This window comes from Microchirus variegatus (genome assembly GCF_963457635.1).
Source record: "Microchirus variegatus genome assembly, chromosome: 2".
Lineage (NCBI taxonomy): Eukaryota > Metazoa > Chordata > Actinopteri > Pleuronectiformes > Soleidae > Microchirus > Microchirus variegatus.
In genome coordinates, this window is record NC_139803.1 from 38,899,301 (window position 1) to 38,918,498 (window position 19,198).

General features: G+C 39.0%; 1 protein-coding gene across 1 annotated transcript; it reads right to left on the minus strand.

The window, feature by feature from the left end:
- Positions 1-3,066: 3,066 nt before the first annotated feature.
- On the minus strand, positions 3,067-15,991 carry LOC310938021 (equilibrative nucleoside transporter 2-like). Its single transcript, XM_083902412.1, has 13 exons — positions 15,776-15,991; positions 9,532-9,588; positions 9,349-9,430; positions 8,273-8,418; positions 8,052-8,194; positions 7,845-7,979; positions 6,515-6,612; positions 6,321-6,390; positions 5,805-5,980; positions 5,616-5,721; positions 5,443-5,528; positions 4,527-4,726; positions 3,067-4,322 (listed from the first exon to the last, which is right to left on the minus strand). Exons 2-13 carry the CDS (start codon positions 9,561-9,563, stop codon positions 4,211-4,213), a joined length of 1,386 nt encoding a protein of 461 aa, XP_083758538.1. The 5' UTR covers positions 9,564-9,588; positions 15,776-15,991; the 3' UTR covers positions 3,067-4,210.
- Between the last annotated feature and the right edge of the window lie 3,207 nt (positions 15,992-19,198).

Here is a 19,198-nt window from a genome sequence, read left to right on the forward strand (position 1 = left end):
TTAGCTGGACGGAACACAAACGCAACATCGTTAACGTGATCAGGAACAGCTGGGGCTAACGGATGAACCGGACCCGGCGGACCGGAAACGGCTCCACTTCCGCCTCTAAAACCCGTAAGTCCACTTGTTTTGTGATTTAAATGTTTAAAAATCTTCACTCAGACAAAGAAGAAAAGTTAAATGTCTGCTGAATACAATTTTGCCTCCAATTCATCCACAAAAATCTCGCGGTGTCGCGTATAAAAGGTGCCTCAGGTGAGCTGTAGTAGCAGGTACAGTGTGTTCAAGCAGAATTCAGATATAAATGACGTAGACGTTTGACTTATATTTGGACAGTTCCTGTCGACGTACTATAGGACATTGTTTTGATTATAAAACTATACGTGAACATTCTTGACAGTTTATATTTGGAAAGTTTTTGACAACATACTATACTAGGACATTTTTACAGTTAATATTTGGACAGTTTTTGACAACATACTATACTAGGACATTTTTGACAGTTAATATTTGGACAGTTTTTGACAACATGCTATACTAGGACATTTTTGACAGTTAATATTTGGACAGTTTATGACAACATGCTATACTAGGACATTTTTGAGAGTATGAAGACATTTTTTGATAAACTATACTTGGACAGTTTTTGAGTATTTAGAGTATGAGACACATTTTGTTGACATACTGCATACTAGGACATTTTTGATGACATATTACACTAGGACATGTTTGACAGTATGTAGAGATTTTCATGACATTATATGGGGACATTTTTGACAGTTACTGTTCAGACAGTTTTTGACAACATGCTATACTAGGACATTTTTGACAATTAATATTAGCACAGTTTTTGACAACATGCTATACTAGGACATTTTTGAGAGTATAAAGACATATTTTCATGACATTATATGGGGAAATTTTTGACAGTTATTGTTCATTCAGTTTTTGTTGACTACTATATACTAGGACACTTGACAGTTAATATAAAACTATAAACTATAATTAGTTTTGTGAAATTTGGCACAACTTAGTTTCTTAGTAGCTGTCCAACCAGGTTTCACCTTTGGGGGGCGCTACTGAGCCATTTTGCACCACATTTTTTTATATGTTCTGATTTGTGTGATTTTTGTTTATTGCTCTACATCTATTTGAAAATGTAAAGATTTCTGTTTCACAGATTCTGACAAAAAACGACGACAGGCAAACGTCTGGTTTTACAAACATCCAATTTATTAGCAACCAAATCTTAACGGATACACATTCAACAGGCTTGTACAGGCATGAAATCCCTTTTATTTTGTATTTTAATGTGTCACTCGTGATGTGACGACTACGTGTGTGTATGTGTGTGTGTTTAGAGCACAAAAACACAACAACAAGAGCGTTTTGTTGACACTGACTTTACATCGAGTTGTTTTTTATTTTACATCGCCGGCAGCAGCAGCAGCTGAGTTTTACGGTCAATTTAACAAGACACAAACATTGTTATTAAGGCTGAATATGACAGTGTCCACAGCAACAGCCAGTCCTGCAACAAAAATGCATCAGTTACTAAATCAACAACTGTCTTTGTAATCGATTTTAAATTAGTATTTTCTGGTTTTCTTTGCTCTTTAAAGGCAACAAACTATTGTGACCCAATTCAATTCACAATATCAATATCAAAAGTGTTATACATACCAGAAACAGTTTATACTGTTTTTACATTTTAATACACAGCAATACTGAGGTGAAACTTGACTTAAAAAAAAAACAACCAAAAACATAAATATCGCAATTGTTTCCCAGAAAAACTGCGACAAGATGTGTTATTTTTAATCCGTATCGTGAAAACATAAACCCAAACATTTTAGGAACAAGACGTTTGAAACAACAAATAAATTTGTTTACAAAATAAAATACCAATGAATCAGTGATGAAATTGAAAACAGTGAGAAATCCAAAGGAAAATGAAAAAGTACCAAAATTCCCACATTTGTTTCTCATTTGACACACAATTTGACATTTAAAAAAACAAACAAACAACAGCAACAACACGGGCTGATGCTGCATTTCCACGATGTTAGCGATGAGGTACTTCCTACGTCTTTTCAAACAGCATCGACTTAATCTGAAGTCGGACCAATTTCACACGAAAATGGAAAAACTATTTCTAAAATAGAAAAGAAAGTTTCTCTATTCGTCCATTTGGACTCAGCCCTTGGTTCTTTTTTTTGTACATTTTTAAAGCAGCAAAAATGTTTTCCATCGACTTCCTCACACACTCTTCATTTATGTCAGTAAAATAAAAAAACACAAGCTGAAAAAATTAAGGCTTATTATTGATGTTTATGATGTTGTCTTATTTTGGAAAAAATAATATAGGAAAATATAAGGAGGAAATCCAGGAGGAAAAGCACATAAAATAAAATCTAAAACTATTTTACATTGTTAAATAATGGCCGATTATAAATATCTATACAATTATCAAAAATGTTGCAGTGCTGTGTTTTTTCATTCTTTAATTATTTTTAATATTTACATCCAAGTTCAGTTGTTGTTAATGGCTTTAAAGTAACAGTGTTTAGTTTCTGACCAGCAGGTGGCAGCAGTGATCTACAGCTCACACTGTGCCAGGGTAACAAAGAAGGTCTTCTGGGTGTTGGGACACATGCAGCAGTTATCCAGCAGGGGGCGTCTGCTGCTGCTTCCATTTGAATGGAAGTCGATGAGAAATCTTTTATTTCCTCACTTTTGAGGATTTTGAAGTTCAGTAAACATTTTCTTGACCAAGCTAATCATCTAAATCCCTTGTTCAAAGTGTAACTCAACAGAACGTGAGGTTTATTCTGTTAGTTAATGGGAAATAGACGGTAAATACGACACATGAGTGGACGCAGATGACCTTAGCTGTGATTTAAATCAACTTTGTCCACATCTGTTGATTTGTACCTGGTTTTCACGTCACCATCAGACAAAATGTAAACTCTGGTTTGAGCAGAGAGAGCGTTCAGGCTGTGGAAATCTGCTGTTAAGACGTGTTTTTGCTGTACTTCCAATAGCCAAAAAAGTCACACTCTTTAAATCCAAACTTAATCTACTAGTCCAGGGGTCTGCATCCCTTTAAGTATTAAAAGAGCCATTTTGGTCCCTTCTCCACCCAAATAAAAATGTAATCTGGAGTCGCAAAAACCTATTCGATTCATTAAAATGAAGATAACGTCCTGTGTAAAGTTAAATTATTGGAAAATAATTTCAGATTGTATATCCAAAGTGCGTCTTCGTGTGCAAATGACGTTTTTCGGTATCGCGTTTGACGCAGACGTATAGGATGTGACGCATATTTTAGCGTTAAGTGGAAAGAAATAATGAAAATAAAGATAAACAGAATTTTTTCAGAGCTACAGGGAGCCGCTCTCTCGACTCTGGTTGCAGACCCCTGTGCTAGGTGTTCTCTATTATTGAACCCCCTAGTGGCAGAAATTATATAGCATGCATTTAAACTGCCTGTTAATTAATTTCCACGTGTTATGAATCAGATTTGGGTTTAGTAGTTTTTCAAGACCCAGGTCGCCGATCTGCCACGTCTCAAGTTCAAGTTTGATGATGCTATAAAGAAGTCGTACTGTGATGCTGCGCTTGTCGCACTTCAAGCAAATATATTTAACACAACAAAACAACACAAAAAAAAAGGTTGTTCCTTAGACAGAGGCTAATATTTATCCTCTGCAAACAAACACCGGTGATGATGAAATGAAAAAGGCAGACATCCAGCGTGGCCCCAGGTGCTAGTTTTTACACGCATATCCAATTCTACGTCCATTAGCATATCGCTATATTCCGTTAGCATATACAAAATAATCCTAGTACAAAGTCAAAAAAACATTAATATAATTAATTAATAATAATTCATAAGCCGTCAGTCAAATCATGGTCGAAATCATCCGGTAACTAATGTCAATCTCTCTATACATATATACGTTTCCCTTTTTATCTACGTGTCATTCATATACATAATGCCCTAAAGAAGAAGAAACGTTGAGAAAATCCTAAATGTTGTTCAACTTTTTCTTCAGCGGTAACACAAACAACACTTTTCCTCCTTCCTTATTCCTACATCTGAAGGAAATAAACACTTCATAAACTGTGTGGAGGGTGTTTTGTATTTGTTTTGTTATATTTTAACCTACACGTGTGTGTGTGTGTGTGTGTGTGTGTGTGTGTGTGTCTAGACCAGCGCCCTCAGGGGGAAGGACAGCGCGGCTCCTAGCGACAGACCCAGGGCTAAGAAGAAGGTCATGAGCGCTCCTGCCGTCTCGCCGTCTTTGGGCTCCACCAACCTGATGACAGAGAGAGAGAGAGCAGCAGGTGTAAGGAGGTCAGCCGTGTGACGTTCAGACACACAAACACACTTCTTGCTCAGGTCATGTTTCCAGACCGTCAGGATTAACTGTATAGCTCCGGGGCTGTTTTTCCAAAAACAGGATTTTTAGCTTGCCACAAAAACAGCGGTTTGAGTACATTGAAGTGGTTTTGTTACTCACTGCGGCGCGTACGACATGGAGAGGCACACGAAGTAGCCGCTGGACACGGAGAAGAAGGACATGATGGCGGTGAAGACGCCGTCGTGGGAGAAGTAGACGGGCAGGTAGGAGCGAGACTGCACGTTGCAGAGCATCAGCAGAGGGATGAACAGAACCCGAGAGACGACCAGCATCGGGAACAGGTGGGACTCTTTGCGTGGCTGCGGAAGAGGAAGAGGCGGAGTTTAGATTGAGGTGAATAACGGAAATGAATCGAATCTCCTTTTTAACTTTTTAAAGGGTCAAAAAACGGTTAAATAACAACTTTCTATTGTGTATTTCTGTTGTTAAACATTATTTTTGGATAACGTATCCATGACGTCACACGTCAGATTTCATAGTGCGGGTACCAAGTACTTGTTTGGTCCAAAAAATCTCCAAAAGTGTTCATCAGTGTTCCTCAAACCTGGAAATGATGATGATGTTTTGTCCACAAACCAAAAAAGATTATATTTGAATGATTACTTTGTTTTATAAAGCAAAGAAATCCAGAAAATATTCACATTTAAGAAGCTGAAAAACATCAGAAAACCCAGATTTTAACTATTGAAAAAACATTCAAACTGATTCATTGATTATGTAAACAAAGACATCTATATTTTTCATGTGGTTTTTGGTAGAAAAGGCTTAAAACCCTTGTTTACATGTCATTTAAAAGTCCTGCCTTAATCGGACTGACGCAATATTAGCATTTAGCATTTTATTTATAGCATTTAGCTGACTGGACTGCTGTAATTAAATGATATTTGTACCTGTATTAACTAAATTTTCCAAAACTAATGTACCCGTATCTTCAGAAAAACACCGAATTAAGAAAGCTGTCCTAGCAAAACATGCATCGGTAAGTTCGATTATCTGCGGTTTTTTTTACGCTCACCCAGCGTATGAAGGTGGTGATGGAGCGGCCGATCCAGTCGTTGAGGTTGAACGTTAAGAAGCAGCACACGGCCAGGAAGTAGCGCTCTGCTCAAAGAACACAACAAACATTAGTTCAGTTCACAAACCCACACGTGAGTGAGTTTGTGTCGCAGGAATCTCAGTGTAGCTAACCCCAATTTCCCCCTGGGAAAGTCGTCCTGACGTCTGCGATGACGGCGGGGAACACGGACAGCGTGACGGTGAACAGGAACGTGATGCAGAACGCCATCACCCAGATCTAAGCGGAGAAAGGATGTTCAGATTTTTCAAAATAACTGAAAGCATAAATTAAAAAAGGAGGAGGAGATTAGGAGATTAAACCTTTTTGAAAACCTCAAAGACCGAGGCTTTGGCTTGCTTCTTCTCCACCTGCTCCAGGGACAGGAAGGCCTGCTTGGTCCCGTCTGGACCGGACTCCATCTTGGCCTCCGCCACGCTGCTGTTGGCCGCGTCGTTAGCGTGACCGTTGACCTTCCCGTTCTCCACGGCGCCGCTCTCTGCAAAGAGGAAACCTCATTGTTCGACGCGTGTAAAAATAAGTGCTTAATGCAGGGGTTTTTTAGGAGCTTTTTCGGCTTTCGTGGCCAGACAACGAGGCTGTGTGAGCGGAACAGAGCGCCTCTGTTTGTCCGAGGCTCGTAATTGGATAAACGGAGAAGTCAATTGACTTAACAAGATAATGTTCCGCTGCACTGATTTCATTCAAACGACAGAGCTGAGTGGAAAAGCAAACACATCTTTTGATGACGGTAATTGCATTAATTTAAAAACTTAATTTGAACCTCGAAATTAGATCACTTGGTTGCGAAGGAATATCTCAGAATGAGACGACCTCACCTTTCAGCAGCTCGTCGGTGGTGTCCGCCTCGTACTTGCCGGCGTTGTTCAGATAAAACTGCGCAAACTCCTGCAAAAGAAACGTGTACTAAGATCTTATATTCACTCAGTTTAACTTTATTTAACCAAAAACTGTAACATCCTGAAATAGCAGTAGGGGGTGCTGTTGTGTGGGTGTTTGTGTGTAAACTGACCAGGCGAGGTAGAAGCACGTAGCTAAAGAGGGTGGCCACCGTCCCCACGCATGGTGTGATGAAATAACCCAAAGCTGCCGTTTCAGAGTCCGTGTCACCTGCGAGATAAGACACAAAAACATGCAAAACACATCTGAAAAACTGGGAAAAATGTACCATAAATAGTGTGTTGTAACATGTTATGTTCTAATATCATCATATGTTTGCGGTGCTAGTCAGAGGCCACCTTCTTCTTATCTAATCACTGCAGAAGCAGTTCACGCCACCGCCACCCCCCAACCACGTTGATGGACTTGGCGTTTTAAAGCCAATGTTCCACGTCCCTGGAGTCGCTTGTAACACATATTTTCTGCGTCATTAAAAGAAAGATTGACTGTTCCTGACTAATGGTGCTTTTTGCACGGCTGCACGGAAACTGCCGTGACATTGTTTTATACACAAACTAGTGAAGGTCAAAGCAGTCGTTTTCAGTCAATCATTAGAATCGATTACTTCCTGCATGACCGGCACACAGACGCCGTCGCTAAATACACCAGACTCCTCTGTTAAATATTGACATTTTACAAATGTCCTTGCTAAATGTTGCAATTAACTCGTGTTTTTAAGTCTTTTTTAACTGATCTACAGTTCGCCATTGTTCGGTTTGATTCCTGCGCAGGATGTTGAACTCTTCCCGTGATGTCACTCTCTGACATTTTAGTATCAGAAAATACTGGAAAAGCGCCAGGTAATGTCCCTAATGGAAAAGCAGTAGAGTCGAGCCAAGCCAAGCTAGAACTGGAAAAATGCCATAAAATACTTTTTTATTTCCTTTCTCGCCAATGTTTCCACAACAAAAAACAGTGGAATCTTCAATCCTTCATAGCATGTTGTATTATGGGCACTTTATGTCCTCATGGCTTGGCAAGGATTCCACAGATTAATGTACTTCCCGTTAAAGAGTTAGCTAAACACAATCTTTTTTTTTTGCCACCACCTTCGTCTAAATGCCACGTCAACTGAAGAGGAAGCTAAGAGGGATGTTTCTGATTAAGAGGGGGAAATTTCCTGAATACAATGCTTGATTGGATGTGACTAAGTGCACTTCCTCGAGTACAAGGTGAGTCAACAGAAATCGTCTTTTTACCTTATAAGCTTATATACTATAACATGTATTTTCATGTCACGGGGGCTTGAAAATAGCTTTTTTTAATTTTTGTACATTATGTATATTACTGCGATATTAGCTGCCAAGAACTAGAGAGGCCTTTGAGTGAACGTGTGTTTTGTGGTGATTTGACTTTGTTTTTCATCTAATTTGAATGTCCCTAAGTGTCCAGGAGTTACTCACTGGCCGTAGCGAGCAGCAGAGCGATGGCGGCGAAGGTCCCGGCGAGGCCCTGGCCGCTCATGAAGACAGTGCTGTACTTCTGCGGCAGCAGGCCCACCAGGCCGAACAGGCTGCCCTGCAGCACGGCGCCGAACGCTGCGGAGAACACGCGTCGTTATTGAACGCATTTTCCACTCGCATCATGTGCCCAGGGCCGCTCCTACTCACAGTTGATGAACCATGTTGTCGCCATGGTGATGGAGAAGAAGAGGTCTTTGTCTTCGATGGGCACTTTGACCAGCACCGCTGTGAGGAGGAAGAGCAGCAGGATGAAGACGAGGCTGCCCCCGATCCGCATCCTCTCCGATATCCTGAAAACACACAGAATTGGGTAAATGATTTAACCAAATCAAAAATCGACGTTGTCAGTCGTTGTTGTTGTTTTTTACCTCGGGTAGAGGATTGAGTTGAGGAGGGTAAAAAGCAGCAGGGGCAGTTGGGACAGCAGGGTCATCCAGTTGTTGAAGTAGTACTCTTTGCCAACAACGACGGTGCCGTTTTGCCATTCTGTCGTGTTTAAACGTTGCTGAAAATACTGCAAACGCGGCAGAAAACACACATTTAGACTATTTCAAATGAGGATACACAAACCCGTCTGAATCAGGCATGTCCAAAGTCCAGGTCAGAGACGGACTGGGACAGAAAATCCACAGTCCCAGGGTAAAATTGTTTATATAACAGTGCAACCTTTGAATATGGTTTGCCAATAACTGTTAGTGTTATATACCTGTGTATGTTTATATTATATACCTGTAAATATTACTTTGTGTTACTTTACTAACTCCACATGTAAAAGAAAGGCCATTTAAAAATTATAATTGTGACAATGAAAATATTTGTATGTAACTTTTTCTGTTACAAAATGTCCAGGAATCTTCATAACTAACCCTTAGCCTAAGCTAACTAAAGGTATTAGCTTTTAGTTAACTTACCCTAACTAACTTAAGTTGGTTAAATAAATAAAGCTAACAAGCACACATCCAGATAAATCCAGAAACCGGAGACCTGTACGTGTCGTGATGCTGCACATGGATTAAAAACATGTATGTGAACAGAGGCTTCGCTCTGACACGAGCACGTGACATGCTGGGTGGTTTTCACGGGGGTGCCCCTCAGGACATGACCATGAACTTACATCCAGACGAGAGCAAACAAACTGTTTTTGGCTCATCCAAACAATCCAGCGATTATTAACTGAACATGTGAACTGTATATTCTAAAGCGTGGACATGTTCTGGTTCCTCTATGATGGTTTTCATGGATCAGTTATTGAGAAAACAATCAGATTAAGTCTGCAGCCCTTATAATCCAAACCATTCTGTAGACTTATATTGGATTATGTATATTTTTTTTGTCACCTGTTTGACATGTGACTCTTTAAGACGTTTTAAGGAGTGAAAGCTCTGCTCAAAGCTGTCACATGACAAGAGAAAAAAAAAAAGGGTTTTAATGCCATGTTTTTTACCATTGAGGCCGTCATGAAGAAGTTCCATGGCAGCAGCGTTCCCAGGCCCAAAATGAAGAAACAGATTCCCACCAGACAGCCTCTGTGTATCATCAAGTAAAGTCGTCAGTCGTCAACGTTTCTGATAATATTCTGATATAAAAACTCAGTGTTAACAGATTAATTTAGTGGATTTGGACTCACCGGTCCTGCGGTGTGTCTGTTCTTCCCTTCATCCTGACGTAGGATCTTCTGGTGAAACTGCAAGGGCAACGGGGGAGAGGAAAGATCAGACACATTATGGCAGATTATTGGATGTGCGAGTTGTTCTCCTCGCTTCTTAAGAGCTGCAGAAATAGTATTTACATTCTGGCAGTGGGCTGTGAGGGGAGGTCCATACAGAGAGACTGCACAGTGGTGTGATGTGTCCTGTGCTTGGATGACGGGTATCATGTGAATGCTGGGATGAACTAACTCACTGTTTTAATAATCTTAACGAGAGCGGTGCTACCTGACGTTACTGGATTATGTATTTTTTTAATGTAATAACTCATAAGGTGTGTGATAAAGCTAGTAGTTTCTTCTAGAGTTGCTCTAACTGTGTTGAGTATCTGTCGGGCTCAGACAAGATGTGGGTCGGGTTCTGTCAATATTCTCTCTCACAGAATAATCCCCCGAGCTGCTCTCTAGTCTAAACCGCAGGGAATAAAAGGAGGTGTGTTGGTTCATATCAATGTGAAGTGTTGTTGTTGACAGAACAACCAGCGCCTCAAGACCAGGAACAAGTCTGACCCAGAATGTATCTCTGCATATGTGAGAACGCAGTGTTACACTCTTGATGTTTACGTGTGGAGAATTACCTGGAATTTGCAATTCCATCATCTAAGTGGACGCAAAATGAACTGTTTTATTACTGTATTATTAAGTGTAATGCTATGCTCTTTGTAAGCTGCTAACCTTGCTGACCGTCTTCTTGGGAGGACTAAACTTGACCTGAAGAACGGAGCAATGATGGATCTCCTGATGACAAAGATCCAGTGTAGCACGAGCTAATGCCAGCTAACTGCAACTGGATTTGAAAGGAAGCCTTAGTGCTGACACTCTTTTAGCTAAAGTGTCAACGTTAAGACTTTGGCTCTTTATTTATTTGATCTGTTTGCTGTGGTCCGTGTTCTTTATTTTGAGCGTATAGCAGCTGATGGTAACGTCAGCTTCTGAAGTAATTAGCGGTGGCCTCGTGTCTTGTTATCGGTTATTGAAGATGCAGTAGAGCAATTATTTATTTGTTTGAATCAATTCGTTGAACTAAATGTATACTTACCATAACTTTTCAAGACTTACAGAGTGACTTACATTAACACAGAGTGAGAGTGTGTTGCATTAGCTGCCACACTCACATTTTGTCCTGCTACTCCCAAGAGTTTGGCCTGGATCCTAAAATAGAGCTCGTCGCAATCAATACAATCCATGCTGTGCGGTCAAATCACGACAAACCAAATAAACCACTTTTTTGTGTTTCCCACAGGGTTTTTTTTTCCATGGCCAACTGTCCTACAACAGTAGCTGTGGAACAACACGCAGTATGACAGAGGCACAGTATGATAGAGACAACAAACGGCTATCAAAGGATGAATATTACACCGGCCATGAGAGTCTGAATCTGAAACTTTGGACAGTACCATGTGGACATTTTGCAAATGTAAGTTCATCAGTTCCCTAAACTTACAAGTCAACACTTCCTTCTTCCTACATACACACACACACACACACACACAAACAGATGTGACACACGTGAAGACAAACTTTGGTTTTCCAAAGACGACAACTGTAGTCAAAGGTCACTGCAGTGTCTAACTAGACGGAACGTTTAGCGCAGCAGTGCGGAACTAATTGCGACATAATAGTCAATCGTGGACACGGCTGGGAAAAAAAATATGTCTGCATTTCATGACATCAAACGTACGAAAACATGAGCATGAAGACAATATGGCTCTGTTGATCACAGAGAGCTGACAGTGGCCTCAGATCTCCTATAGAAACTGGCAGGGGTTTTGTTTTTGTTTGCTTGCTTAAGCCAACACAGAGAAAGCATACAGTCTGCGAGGAATTAAGGTCTTTAAAAAGACTATCACGATCGTGTCTCATGAGATTTGTGGACAGGATACAGGAAGTGGCCAACGTTCCAAGATCAAGCTAGTGATTTTATTAGGGCTGCAACTAACGATTATTTTAACAATCGATTAATCGGTCGATTATTTTTTCGATTAATCGATGAATCGGATAAAAAAAAGAAACATTTGTAATTGCCATATCTTTATTAAAAAACGGAACATTTCAAATTCACAGTGCAGACTAAAGTGTAAAAACAACTGGTTATTGCTCCAATGTCTCTGAGCTATCAAAAAGTAATATTAAATGATAAAAAAAATCAAAACTTACTGGAATAACACAAAAAAACATACAAGGTATGATATACATACATTTGCAGAAGAGACACATTTTTTATAATATTAATTAATTAATTAATTTATACTCACACAGGTTACACAAATATGTATTTTTATAATAATTTAAGTATATTTAATGTTGATTTTGACCCTGTCTGACGACATAATGTTAACCCACTAAACGAGAAACATGAGAGACTAATGCTACATGTCCTTACTTCCTTACTCCCTTCCTTGTCACGGAGGACTCCGACGTGTTTTCTTTTTAGGTGCTGGTTAATCACCGTGGTACTCCCGTGCCACGCCATTTCGCCAGTTCCCACATTTTAGTCGGCATCTGTAAACAGTTCCGCGCCTAGGAGTGACGTATTAATCGCGCGACTCAACGAATCGATAATTAAATTCGTTGCCAACGCTTTTAGTAATCGATTTTTATCGATTTTTATCGATTCGTTGTTGCAGCCCTAGATTTTATTAATATGATCTCTCAGATGAACATTGATAATTTGCCCTAAAGGTGTCCTTTTTTTTTTTTTTTTTACAATATTTTGATTTAACTATTAACATCATGAGACAGACGTACAGTCTTTAGCATCCTTGTGTTTCATGATGGAAACACAAACAAACAAACGCTCCGCTAGCTTAACTGTTGGTAGTCTATACAGGACGAGGTCTGTTAACGATACACGGTGTAATGGATATTTAAAAGAAGAAAAGAATTAGTAATAGGAGTAAACCTAGTGAATTTTAACAGGGAAAAACCAACTAGAGCTGCAACTAACAATTATTCACATAATCGATTAATCTGTCGATTATTTCCTCGATTAATCTATGAATCGTTTGGTCCATAAAATGTCTTAAAATGTTAAAAAATGTTGATCAGTGTTTGTCAAAGCTGGAAATTATGATGTTCTCGAAAGTCTTGTTTGTTCACAAACCAAGATGATTGTTTTGATGATTTCTTTATGTGGAGCAAAGAAACCAAGGAAATATTCACATTTAAGTAGCTAAAACGATCAGAAATCTTGTTTTAATAATGAAAAAAGCTTTAAACCAAAAAATCAAAATAGTTGGCGATTAATTTAGTAATCGATTAATAATCGATTCATCGATGAATCGTTTCAGCTCTAAAACCAACTGACAAAACAATAGCAGCATCATTTAATGTTTCTATATATGCTGATGACATTAAACATTACTGCTAACACCCCACACGATAGATTTGCATATAATTGAGTTCTGTTATAGCACGTGTTTGAAATCAACATTTTTCTTTTAAAAAATAAATCTTCTGACAACTGATTCGAAAATGTTTATATACTTTCCAACCTCGAGGCAAAACACATTTTCAAGTTCTCCAGCTCTGCTTTTTTTCCCTGGGTCATCCAACCCTCCACCCCCAGCCCTGTCTTTATCTAACTACACAATATACTGCACACACTGCTTTCATGCGGCAGACGCCCCGCCCTCGTCGCCAAGACAAACGTGTTTAACGTGAGAAAAATGTATACGCTCCTTAAAGAATTTGCGAGGTGGAAGTTCAATCGCATATTTGGCCTTTTTGAAGGCGTTTACTGTGCGGTCTTCACACGTTGGTCCCTTTGAGTCCAGCAGCGCAGTCTTTACACACACACAAAATACCAAGCATACTATATGAGTGTTGTCAGCATGCTCAGTAGGTGGCTGAGAAACACTACTGTGCTCACACTGGCCTTGTTTAGCCTGAGGGAGTGTGCTGGGATGAACTTGGGGGGTTAAAAATGATCAACTGTGGTCTCACACTCAGCATAATAACACGGTCTAGAATAATAAAATTTATACTAGCTTGTCTGTATGTTGGTGTATAATCACATTAAGATGAAAATCCTTTGGTTTGGTTTCAGCTGCGTTCCATCTGTAATTTCTGCAGTCATGGGGGGGCCTTCCTGTTCAAGAAACTCGGAAACCTTGGAAAACTCGGAGCGTACTTACTGTTAACATCGCTTCTGTCACGTTTTTTTACACGGTTTAGTTTTTTAATCTGTTCTCACGCTGTTTGTGTGCACAGAATATCACGTCAAGTGTTGTTATTGCCCGAGGTGAACTTGCGTCCATGTTTTTTTCCAACTTTTTTTCCGTAGAACCTTTATAACAAGGTTCTACCTGGAGCCAAAAAGGGTTTTCCTATGAGGACAAGCCGAAGAACCTTATATGGTTCTACTTAGCACTTTTATTTCTAAGAGTGTAGTTGTGTACTTGGAATGCAGCAAAAGCCTTTTGTCAGCGATGTCACGTCCAGTCCGATAGTGAGTAACTGTACCAAATAGCGAAGCATGCGATATATTGGATTTAGCTATAGCAATAGTGATGCTAAGTAGAGCTGAAACAATTACTAATCCATTACAGATTGTTTTAGCTTCTTAAATTTGAGTATATTCTTCGTTTCTTTGCTCCACAAAACAACGAAATCATTGAAACTGAATCGCTTTAGTTTTTGGACAAAAACAAGACACTGGAGAACATCGTCATTTCCAGGTTTGACAAACACTGATCAACACATTTTTATATTTTCTGACATTTTATGGATCAAGCGATTAAACGAGAAAATAATCGGCAGATTAATCGTTAGGAAAATAATGGTTAGTTGCAGCTCTAATAGTAAGTATCATATTGACTCATCTTTACCTTCTAGAGTATATGCACTTTCCCAGAGGTTCACAGAGGCTGCCAACTTGCAGTGAATGGACAAAAACTTTGTGTCACGCAGAGTCCACCGTAGTTTTCCGATGCTCGTGGTAAAGGAGTGAAGGAGTCTTTACAAACTTCTCTAAAATACTGCGTCCTAAAAATGCGACATTAACGTTCTGACGTCTGAATGCACCTCACACCTCTTCCGTGTCTTCTTCACACGCCCACCGACTATTACAGCGAGATAACTGAACTTGCCAGGTGAGTTCACACCTATGACGCAACTGAATTTCAGACCTGAAAGCAGACACTTTCAGATCATATTAAAGGGGCTTGAGTGGGAAAAAAAAAACAACACTAATCGAGTACTTGTTTGGTCCATAACATGTCATAAAACGTGGAAATGACGATGTTCTCAAATGTCCTGTTATGTCCACAAAAAATGATTGCAGTTTTAATGATTCCTTTTGTGACACTGTGGAGCAAAGAAACCGGAAAATATTCACATTTAAGAAGCTGGAAGATGTAAAAGCTTATCGATAGTTGTCGTTGCAGCTCTAATGTTCTACTCTCTGCTGCTTCTGCTACTGTCGTGTTATCATCCTGGTTGACCGACTTATTTGCCCCATTTTTCATAAATTTAACAGCTGTGAGGAGGTGTGGCGGTCAGGGCCATCATGGAGGTGTTGGTGGGGTGCAAGAGTAAAAGCAGCTGTCAAAGCAAATATTATGTGTGTGTGTGTGTGTGTGTGCAGTCAGTCACAAAGGCGGGAAATAAAAAAAATAAGGGCGGTTATTCAAATCTTTAGACAGCCTCCTGTTTCCCTTCTGAGTCACCCAGGATTACTAATCCTCACAGTAATCCAGCCATGTGGTTCTACAGCAGCCATTATCTGTTTCACCAACAGTAACGTGTTAATATCTTTGTTTGAACACAGTGTTGTGTGGTTCAATAAAGTTGTTAATATTATTATTATTATAATGACAGCACATAGTAGAATACAATATGGTGATGCGTTCATGTACATTAAGTATGATCACTAAACAAAACACACAGTGTTTAATGAGAGAATAACTCCATATTCACAGATAATATTGTGCGTAAAATCCTCTGTGTAATGTTGGTAGTTTCCACTGTGACTAGTGCCGGGAGGCAGAGGAGGAAATATGAGCCGCGGTCATGTTTAACCGTGATGTTGACACCAGCTTCTTTATTTTTTAAGCTAACACGACAGGAAACGGTTGACGTGAACGTTATAACACAGTCGTACGCTCGTCTCGTTCACGTACACAGCGCGTTTATGATGCGGTGAATTATGTGATGCAGTTCTCACCTTGGCTTTGTTGTTGTCACTGTATTTTCATAATGTTGCCTTCACGCCGTTGGTGGGAAAACATAAAAAAAAAAAAAATAAGTCGTCTCCGATGGTGGTCCAGAAACACAAAAAATAATGATGATGATGATGATGAACACCGATAAAGACACGTGGCGGGAATGAAGACACGATTAAGGCTCGTTCACGGACAAGCTCAGCGAGCTTCTGCGCCTTTTTTCCTCTCCCTCCTCCTTCTTCTTCTCTTCTATGTCTCATCCACGCAGAGTGTGTGTGTCGTCATGCTCCAAACATGGTGAACACTTCCGGTTCAGTCTGTAACAACTTTGGACTTGTTTAAAAGTGTCTTTTGTTGCACTATTATCAGTCTTATTACACGGTAATATACAATAACAGTGTTAGAAGTCATACATCCACACACACACACACACGTGTTGGTATTAACTGACACTGCATAATATTGTTTATTTTCTTTGTGTGCGTGAGAGAGAAAATGTGTACAGTGCCGGCCCAAGCCTTTATGGGGGCCCTAAGCAGAACCCCCCCCCCCCCCCCCCCCCCCCCGAAACACCCACCACCTCAAAATAGCTGGTGCGTGACTACTATTGGAACAATAATAACAGTATAAATTGCATTAATTAATTATAGCTGTGTTATTTACACCGAAAGCCTTGTCAGTCCAGTTCATTTTATCTATTTATCTGTCTTTTATTTAGCCAGTTTAGTGATGGTGAAGTCGAACTAGACAAGTAAACCAGTTTAACGACTTCACCTCAACATTATTTGGATTATTCAAATGTCTCTTAAGATATGTATATATACATAGATATATATACACAAATATACAAAAATACACACACACACACACACACACACACACACACACACACACACACACACACATATCCATCCATCCATTATCTACCGCTTTATCCTCCACCAGAGGGTCGCGGGGGGTGCTGTGCCTATCTCAGCAGACATTGGGCGATAGGCGGGGTACACCCTGGACAGTACACACGTGTGTGTGTGTATATATATATATATATACACACACACACACACACAGGGTTTGGGGTTAGGGTCTAAGGGTTAACTGGTATTGGTTTTATTTTTTATTAGGTTAAAGGTTATGGTTAGGCATTAACTGAGAATATGTGTATGTATATACACATTTGTGTGTATTTGTACATTTGTATATAGGTGTATATGTTGCGTGTGCGTCTATAAAACCTTCCCTAATATTATTATCATTTGTTTAATACTATATACATTTTTTCCTCCCTCTCATTCTCCTGTTCTTATATATATATATATATATATATATAATATCATCTATTACCCTGTAAACATGTAACTAACAGAAGTTTTAAATTTGGTAAATTTTAGTCGATCAGAAGCACGTCTTGTCGGATCATCACATGCCACAAATATTTCTCTTTTTAGCATCTTGTAAAACACAACCTTAAATGTCCTTTTGTTTTGTGTTTTATAATCTCTAAATCTGAAGGACGAACCCAAGCTGAATTAAAAAGCCGGAAGCCAGTCAGATCAGAGGAAGGAAGGAAGGAAGATGAGGGCGCTTCCAGGAAAGTGAGTGTCACTGGTCTTTAGGTGTTTTCCTCTCGTCGACTAGTTTTACCTCGAGCTCTGACTAAGTCATATTTAGTCTCTTTTAAATTGTACAGATTAACATTAGTTACATCATTTACACACATTAGCAAAGAGATTATTTTGAATCTGCATGAATCAGTCTCTAAGAACCCTGAGAGAAATCACATGTGCTTCACCCTGTGCTTCTGAAAGTGTGGTGATGTGCGCCCTCTGCTGGTGCAACCTGTGAATTTGACCTGTTGACACTGTGACACATGTATTTAAATAGATTTAACAGTTACAGACATGGCTTTGAGCTATATAATCACATAATAGTCAGAGATGCTCAGCTACACATGGAGCAGCTTCTTTGCAAGGTTTTTAACCAATTTCTTGTTTGTTTATTTTTTTTAAAAAGAAAATAACGTCATATTTCTTCCATTTATGTGAATAGAGGAGTTTGGGGCCCACACCCACCTCCAATTTAAAGGCAATAAACGCTGTTTTGTTTGTTAAATTAGTGGCAACAAATGACTGTAAAACTAATGACTAGTTATGTTAAATTTTTCATCTAAAATTGACTAAACTAATAAGTCGGTCACTAAACAAATTAAAACATTTCCCAACCTTTTAGTTAGAATTTTTGTACATATATTGTTAAATAACATGCATACAATTGAATTTTAATACATGTACCAAACATCTCTTTTTAAATTAAAGACATTAGATGTTACAGATATGGCTTTAAATTAGTCGCCACAGGCTGTGGAAATGCTATTTGTACGCCTGTACTTATTACAACAGAATATTGTAATTTAACCACTGGTGTAAAGAGATGATTGAAAACGTGACTGCAAAAAAAAGAGCATAAGATTTAATTTACATTTGTTTAAAAAATGACAATTAAAAAAAGCAAAACTCTTGCAATAATACAAAATATCTGCCAACAAGCAAATATTAAGTTGGTGAGATTCATGAGGAGAACAGAATAAAAGTCTTTGGGAAAGACTGGAACAGGCGGTCAGAAAGTGAGACTGAATAAAACGGAGAGGACGAGGACGAGCAGGAGAATCCCCACAGCCACGGCAGCTATCATGGCGACGTGAGCGTAAACGCCTGCGTCGTTTTTGTTAGATGTAGGTTCATCTGGTGAGGAAATCAAAACAAACAAAGAATGCATTATAATGAAAACATTCAAAAGAAAAAGTTTGGAGTGATAAGTTCAACGTCACGATTGATCAAAATTGTTACTTTAAAATACGAATATGACAACACATGGCTCAATCCGTCAAATAAATCAGACTTAATTTATGAAGCACTTTTTTCTCGTGCAAACTAATGTCACTCAAAGCTTTTCACAGGATGGAACGAGACACCCATCGACCACCAACTATTGACACATAAAACAAACATAGCAGCAGAAATGTAGTCATAGACCTGATGTCACAGCGCGTACGGAGAAGGAAAACTAAATAATAGTTAACAAATCAAACCAATAATATGTACTGATGATGAGGGTGAAATGTACTGAAATATAAGAATTGATAAACAAAGAAAATAAAAGTTTGCATAAAGAACTAAATTGTTTTCAATGATTAAAAAAAAGGTTAAAATAAATATAAAGCTCAGTTATAGAGTTAGGATCAGTCAAATGTTGGTTAACACTGCCCCGTTGTAGAACATATAGAACATGTTCTATGTGTGTGTGTGTGTGTGTGTGTGTGTGTGTGTGTATATATATATATACATATATACACACATATGTATATGTGTGTGTATATATACATATATATGTTATGTACTATTACATTTAGTCTTATTCTGGGGCTAAAC

What these genes read in the sequence shown, in the direction of transcription:
- LOC310938021 (XM_083902412.1), bottom strand. Translation starts at nt 9,563, where the DNA reads ATGAAGGGAAGAACAGACACACCGCAGGACCG. An exon ending in ACGTGCTTCTACCTCGCCTG is followed by an intron (nt 6,391 to 6,514) that starts GTCAGTTTACAC and finishes TTTCTTTTGCAG; the next exon opens with GAGTTTGCGCAGTTTTATCT. An exon ending in TCTTTGAGGTTTTCAAAAAG is followed by an intron (nt 5,722 to 5,804) that starts GTTTAATCTCCT and finishes TTCTCCGCTTAG; the next exon opens with ATCTGGGTGATGGCGTTCTG.